We start from the raw sequence: 6,922 nt of genomic DNA, 5'->3' as shown, positions 1-6,922 counted from the left end.
CGCCATCTTGCGCGAAACCTTCAGCCTGCGGTTGACATCCAACCCCGCCCACATCCAGGTGTGATGTCAGAAACCACACCCACATCCAAAGACGTCACACATCCAACCCTGCCCACCCGGATGTACCATCATAAGCCGCGCCTATATCCGTCTACGTCACGTTCTCATTAAATTTCAAACAGGAAGAAGCGTCAAGGAGACTGAAGTGAAGAAGTTTGTGTTGTTTTTAATCTGTAAAAGAAGGAAATATTGTTTTGCGATCACCAGAAAGAAGAAGTTGTTGTTGTTTTCTGTATTTGCCAGTTGCCCAGAAGAGGAAGACGTTATCTGCCATGGCTGTAAGTAATTTAAAATTCAGTTCTTAGCCCAAAAGTGTTAGTCACACTCACTGTATGTCTCTGCTTAACGTTAATAGTTAAAATGGTAAAAAGTACACATTAAATTATCAATGAATATTTTGTTAGACAAAATAACTGTTTTGTTATGAGCCTTAGTAAAGTTACAAAGACACAATGCTGACTTCACACAGACACGTTATAAGGCTACCAACACTGCTGTGTTTACTTTCATAATGCTCCTAACTGTATCCTGATAAAACGTATGTGCATGGATTCATCCTTCATGTTTTTTTTTATATCCCTGACACATAACACTGATCTCTCTTTCTCTCTCTCTCACACACACACACACACACACACTTCACCTCTCTCACATACATGTACTCCACTGGCCCCACACAAAACACATGGAATATATTTAATGATATACACTGAGAGCTCTTGCACAATAACTTGTTTGAGCAACCACACAATTGACTTACTATGTTTCTGTTCGTGGCAAATCTTTGTATCCTTCTATATTAATACACATAATATTTATCATGTTTTACAGTATCCTACACATCTGCAGTCCAAACCTGATCCAGAACAGTTCTGCCGTGATGGGGGGGGTTTGAATGTTCTCTCTTACACTTCACCTAGAGAACCACATGAGCCATGCAGTGGAGCATGGAGGTATAGTGAGAGCATGTCTTTAGATATTGATTGATTTTTGTGTTTTTTAAATCATATATGCATGTATATGTATGTTGTCTAATCTAAATATGTATGTGAATCTCAAAGAACAACAAGATGAACTGTAGTTTCTTGGGAACCACTAAAGTGATGAGAATATTGTTGTTATTTATCTATGTGTGTTTTGGGAACTTGCTGTGTACATACTACACTTTTGTTTTTGTTTTTTTTCTACAATCCTACAGGTTACTTCATCTTAAAATGAATGGCCCATGGAAGATCAATAAAACCAAGGTACAAGAATGCAATCATCAGTTTTTTTTTCAGTCCTTGTTCTGTAGTTTTATGTATAAAACAAAAAACGAATTATATATTTAAATATTTGATAGAATATTCCACCCCAGAGAGAGGGACTGGATTGTGGTCTGTTCATGCTGATGGTAAGCTGTGAACTACAGATTCTGAGCAGTTATGGTGATGGCAAAGGTTTAGTTTAGTTTACATGGAGTATTTAGATGAATACGGTCTAGTGTTATCTGTATGGTACAGTACAATAAATTGGTGTCAGTAAATTTCAATATTTGAATTTTCTCAATGGTATTTGTTGTCTGTTTCAGTATGCACTCTATATAGCCCTGGACTGGACATTTGACTTTAGCCAGGTGATGACCTCAAATTTTCTTTTGGAAGGTTCTCCTTTTTTATATTTATTTTTTCCAGAAGTTTTTTCAAATGCATTCTCAGTTTTTTATTTTGTGTTTTATCTGTTAGGATGACATCCCTCAGCTCCGAAGGTGGTTTGCTCTTCATGTCACATCCAAGGTACACACAACTGGTTAATGACATGAAATGGATTCTTCTGCATTCAAACTACCCAGACACACTAAATGTTTCCTCCTAGAATGTTAAGCAGTAACAAAACTTTGGAGAGGCCACAATGTTGAATGTTTAGAAATGTGTTGAATGCTTTGAGTGGTTGGAATTACTAAAAAGATGCTCTACAAATGGTCCATTAACCTAACCTTTGAGTCTGTGTTTAGGTTGTCAGAGTCCACCATCACCAAACAGCCAGCAAGTACGGAAACTGTGATGGGTCAAGATGACAGTGATAAGGTAAAAACTTATTTTTTGTGAAAATAATTATAGTAAATTTTAGATTTACCCCACAAACACAGTTTATTTTGTACTTTCAACAGATCGAAGAGGAACTGAAGAGGAAGTTCGGAGAGGAACATAAGGGACATTGGTGTAGCATGGTGCTGGGTTCAGAGCCACTGTGAGCTGTTCCATGGAGAGGTGACAGAGCCTGAATTTCTCCAGATGGACGAAGAAAAACAGTCTAATATAATCAAAGACTACCTGAAAGGAGAGACTGAGAAAGCAAGGGATGCCTGTGTGTTTGTCTTTGACAATCGCCGAGGATATGGAAACATTCTTATTAAAATGTGTTGATGAACAGCCATGTTTCTGGGAGTTATTTAATTTATAATAATTTATTTACTCTACATTGTTGAATATTATTGTTTTGTGAAATAAATATAACAATACCCAGTGAAACAAGGGATGTCTTTTTATTGATCTTTATGCATCCGTAGGACTTGGACACATTTTTATATATATTTGTGTTGATGGAAAAAGGCCCAAAAGTCAATGCCATGTTACTTACATAATCTATCAAAGCAACCAATGACTTAAGCCTATGTATGTGTAGCTTAGTCTGTATAGAGAACCGTCAATCCTATCATACAAATGTAGTTGCTCTTTTTTGCGAGGTGATAAACTTTTTTTCCATGCACATATAAAAAATATTAGTGTGTAGTGTGTAGATCATAATTGTTCTTGTATATAATTAAAGGAAAATAAAAATACTTAAATTATATAAGTATATAAATTTGCCAAAGTCAGGAACATTTTTTTTTATTTAAAATGAAAGAAATATGAAAATAAACCCATTTAAAAAAATAAATTAAATAAAGAGGGGAGGATCCCAGTTATTGCATAACACCCATATTCATCCTTAAAATAGTGATATGATCACTAACGTTCCCACCTTAAAGTGAAACATATTTTTAGAGAATTAGATAAATAAAAATGCCTTAAAATTGTCTACTTAACTTTGATATTGTCTAAGGTATGTTACAATCGATCATAAAATATATGAATTTGTCATTACATAATCGAACAGCGAAAGGTATAAATATCTTATTAATTTGCCTAAGTATAATCAACCAATGCAGGCGTTTTACTAGCTGTTTGGATGAATTTACTTCCATACATTAGAGATGTGACCTAGGTTTAATTTGTACTATTTACATTTATTTAATACAAGTTATTTAACCTGTATTAGTAAAACGAAAGATTAACATTATTTAATTTGATCCCCGAAACAATATACTTCCGCCATATTGATTCAATTTTGTTTACGTCTTAAAATTGTACTTTGACAAAAAAAAAAACATACTTCCGCCATTTTTGCACATGCGCACAACACATGGGTGGTCACCTGGCATCACCCGATGACGTATTTTTACGTATGGCATAGGCGTTGTGTCTGGCGTTACACTTGGATGTGGGCGGGGTTGGATGTCCACCGCAAGCTGCAGCGAGACGCTCCTCGACAAAATCGCGTTTTGACATCTTGCGTGGTTCTGTCTGATTTGAACAATTACGCCTCTTTCGTCAAGTTACGTTCCGGTCTTGCAGTCTACAGACAGATAGTGGTGGGCAGAGCGAGGCTTCATGAAACACTGAAACAGTTGAAGCAAAGTGCCGTATTTGTTTCGAGGCTTCGAAACTTTACCGACACCCGTCTCCACGGTGACACCTAGTGGCCAATTGCCCATGTTATCTGAAACAACTTTGACAACAAGCCATTTAAAAATAAATAAAAATATTTTGTTTTCGTTAATGTGGTGATATTTTAAAATCCTATAATAATATCCTATATAATCCTATATCATAATAATAACTAGGTTATTTTGGTCATGAAAAATGAATAAAACAAATAAATCCACAATGGTCTAATTTTTTTTTTTTTTTTTTAAAGATTTTTATTCAAAATATTAATTGCTCTGCTGTGGAAGGGCTTAGCCTACTTCTTTTTTTACTGATAATTTCTCCAGCCTTAGAAAAAATCCTCTCCCAAGGGACACTTGTTGCTGGCATGCATAGATATTTTTTAGCAAGGACATACAAATGAGGAAAAATCACAGCTCTCTCTTTCCAGTAACTTAGTGGATCATGGGTTCTTGGCAAAAATGCATCTTTTAGGTACTTTTTAACTTCTACTGTGGCATCTGCTGTGGCACTGTGTATCGCCTGGGTTTCATGGATACGACTATCAAAAAGTTCCCATAAACTGTCCTGGGTTTCTGTTGTTGATGTTGTTGTTGATGATGATGATGATGGGCCTGATGTTGACTGTGGCTCTGAATGAAAGTAAAAACAACAATTAGTTACTAAGTCTAAACTGACAGCATATATGAAGTATAAGTCACATAATTATTCAGATGACATAACTCCATAATGTCAGATGAAGAGTGAAACTGCTTACCAGGAGTTGCTGTGTTTGAACGCATCAGCGAAGCACACTCCAGTTTGGCAGGATTTCCAAAACCCACATTTTTGAACCTTGGGTCCAGCAGTGTAGCCAGAGCCAAGGCTCTGAATGACTCGTACCCACCACATCTTGAGTGCAGACCATCTTGCAGGTATGTGCCTGTTCAAAACACAAGCAAACCATATTGGTTATATTGATAAAAAATAATATGACAGTTGTGGCCAATACATTACATACAGTAGTTTGGTCATTGTGGCCTACCTAATTGTGCAGTTGATTCCTGTGCTGATTGGCCTTTTTTCTGCGATAGCTTGTGCTGCAACATCCTGTAAAGTGGTATGAGCTTTGAAGCAGACACTCTCTGTTCCTCTGACAACTCTGTCGTTGCGAGTTTGAAAGGCTGCAGTAGTGACAACGATTCTTGTATAATGTTATACTCAAAACTTGTCAGCGGAGCAGTATCACTGTTTAAATTTGATAGCGCTGCACCCACTGGCTCTCGTTGCTCATACAAGCGCTGCAACATGTCGTAAGTGCTGTTCCATCTTGTGTCCACCTCCTGCATCAGTTTCAGAGCTGGTCTGCCCATCAAGCCCTGCATCTCCACAAGCTTGTCCTTTGCTTTGCAGCTGGATCTAAATAACCCCACTATCTTTCTGGCTTTCTGTCGTATTTCATTGATGAGTGGGGTTTGATCTAGGCCTTTTTTACAATTAAATTTAAATTGTGGGCAAAACATGGACATGCCGAAGGTTCAGTAGCTGGGCACTTAAGATCATGTTGGATGCATTATCAGTCACCATACACTGAACTTTGGTGGTTATTCCCCACTCAGCCATTAGCAAAGCTTTAGCCTCCATGAGATGCTGGGCTGTGTGTGTTTGGTAAAACCTCCTTACACCCAGTACAACAGTTGCCAGCTTTGCCTCTGGTGTTATGTAGTGGCAAGTAACACCAAGGTATCCGTCCATATTAATGGAGGACCACATGTCAGCTGTAAGGCTAACAAAATCTGCCTTTTTTAGGTCCTCCATTGTCTTCTCCTTAGAAATGTTGTACCTTTCGGTTACCATCGTTTTAAGTGCCTTCCGGGATGGGAGGACATAGCTTGGATCAAGTTTGTTCACAAAAGCCATGAAACCCTCATCCTCCACGATAGTGAAGGGCTGCAAATCCTTTACCACCATGTCTACAAGAGCCTCATCCAATTCCCTCTGTCTGCCTTTTAAAAGAAAATAAAGATAAAAGATTAAAAGTACTTTCACAAAACTAAATTTCAAAAAAAATAAAAGCTTTTTCAAGTTTGGAAAAGTTTATGCTCAGTGTGCAAAGACAGATCAAATACAATATAAAATTACAACAATTAGGAAAACCAAAATGTTGTCTTCAAGCCTATAAAAATATCTATGTAATACAGTGACTAAGTTTGTGAGATGTTACATTTACATATTCAGAGTGAAGCTGTTTCAACATGATTGGGAGTTTTGGAAAAGATTGACGTTACGTTGTAAGGCTGGTGGACACAAGCCTAAGTCTATTTAAAACTATGGACTTTCTAAACAGTGTTACATGAAGTACATATTATATCAAACAATGTATACCTTGTTTAGATGGCCCAGCAGTGTCAGTAGCAGGCCTAGGCACAGGGGGAATGTTACCATCCTCTGCACACTGCAAAATGGCAGGATGAGTGCTCCTCAAATGGCGCATCATGGATGATGTATTGTTGAAGTAACACAATACATACATCTCACTTTATTTGGGGTTTCCAAATGGAAATGCTCCCACACCACAGATTTACGGCATCTCTTCTGTGGAGCCTCCATTTCTATCTATTCTATTAATGTCTATATATATCTATCTATCTATGAATCTATATATTATGAAAGTATATATATATATATAGGCTATATGAATCTCTCTCTCTCTCTCTCTCTCTCTATATATATATTAATATATGAATCTATATATAAATTTATATATCTATGAATCTATCTATCTAATATATATGAATCTATCTAAATTCTATATCTCTAACTACTGTGCTATCTGTCAATATCTAACTTAGCCTATATAAATGTGTCACTATATCTATCCTAACTATCTGTCACTGTCTTTAGTTTATCAGTAAATATATTTAACTTAAATGTAACCTAAATATAACTAACTAAATCGCACTATAAATGTCAATAAATCGTAAACGCTATCTCAAAATAAACAAAAACCCACGAGGTGAAGGTGCATTAACTGCAGTTGAGACTGCGATTGTGTGGTTCCCGCCCCTGTCAATCAAACGCAGACTCGGCAAGCGTGCCACCTGTCGGTCGAGACACTTATGAAACGCGCAGAA

At 36.9% G+C, this 6,922-nt stretch overlaps 2 protein-coding genes across 2 annotated transcripts; one reads left to right on the top strand and one right to left on the bottom strand.

Moving 5' to 3' along the window:
• The first annotated feature begins 897 nt into the window (after positions 1–897).
• Positions 898–2,116, top strand: LOC113080518 (sentrin-specific protease 5-like). Its single transcript, XM_026252671.1, has 6 exons — positions 898–1,013; positions 1,259–1,307; positions 1,403–1,453; positions 1,631–1,675; positions 1,785–1,835; positions 2,054–2,116. Exons 2-6 carry the CDS (start codon positions 1,275–1,277, stop codon positions 2,114–2,116), a joined length of 243 nt encoding a protein of 80 aa, XP_026108456.1. The 5' UTR covers positions 898–1,013; positions 1,259–1,274.
• A 3,175-nt stretch (positions 2,117–5,291) lies between these two features.
• Positions 5,292–6,282, bottom strand: LOC113080517 (zinc finger BED domain-containing protein DAYSLEEPER-like). The gene is made up of 2 exons (XM_026252670.1): positions 6,174–6,282; positions 5,292–5,794 (listed from the first exon to the last, which is right to left on the bottom strand). Exons 1-2 carry the CDS (start codon positions 6,280–6,282, stop codon positions 5,292–5,294), a joined length of 612 nt encoding a protein of 203 aa, XP_026108455.1.
• Between the last annotated feature and the right edge of the window lie 640 nt (positions 6,283–6,922).

This window comes from Carassius auratus, unplaced genomic scaffold (assembly GCF_003368295.1).
Source record: "Carassius auratus strain Wakin unplaced genomic scaffold, ASM336829v1 scaf_tig00031532, whole genome shotgun sequence".
In the NCBI taxonomy this organism is placed as follows: domain Eukaryota; kingdom Metazoa; phylum Chordata; class Actinopteri; order Cypriniformes; family Cyprinidae; genus Carassius; species Carassius auratus.
This window is presented reverse-complemented; position numbering and strand designations above follow the sequence as displayed.

What these genes read in the sequence shown, in the direction of transcription:
- LOC113080518 (XM_026252671.1), top strand. Translation starts at nt 1,275, where the DNA reads ATGAATGGCCCATGGAAGATCAATAAAACCAAG. An exon ending in GGAAGATCAATAAAACCAAG is followed by an intron (nt 1,308 to 1,402) that starts GTACAAGAATGC and finishes AATATTTGATAG; the next exon opens with AATATTCCACCCCAGAGAGA. An exon ending in GTGGTCTGTTCATGCTGATG is followed by an intron (nt 1,454 to 1,630) that starts GTAAGCTGTGAA and finishes TGTCTGTTTCAG; the next exon opens with TATGCACTCTATATAGCCCT.
- LOC113080517 (XM_026252670.1), bottom strand. Translation starts at nt 6,282, where the DNA reads ATGCGCCATTTGAGGAGCACTCATCCTGCCATTTTGCAGTGTGCAGAG. An exon ending in TGCTGGGCCATCTAAACAAG is followed by an intron (nt 5,795 to 6,173) that starts GTATACATTGTT and finishes TTCTTTTAAAAG; the next exon opens with GCAGACAGAGGGAATTGGAT.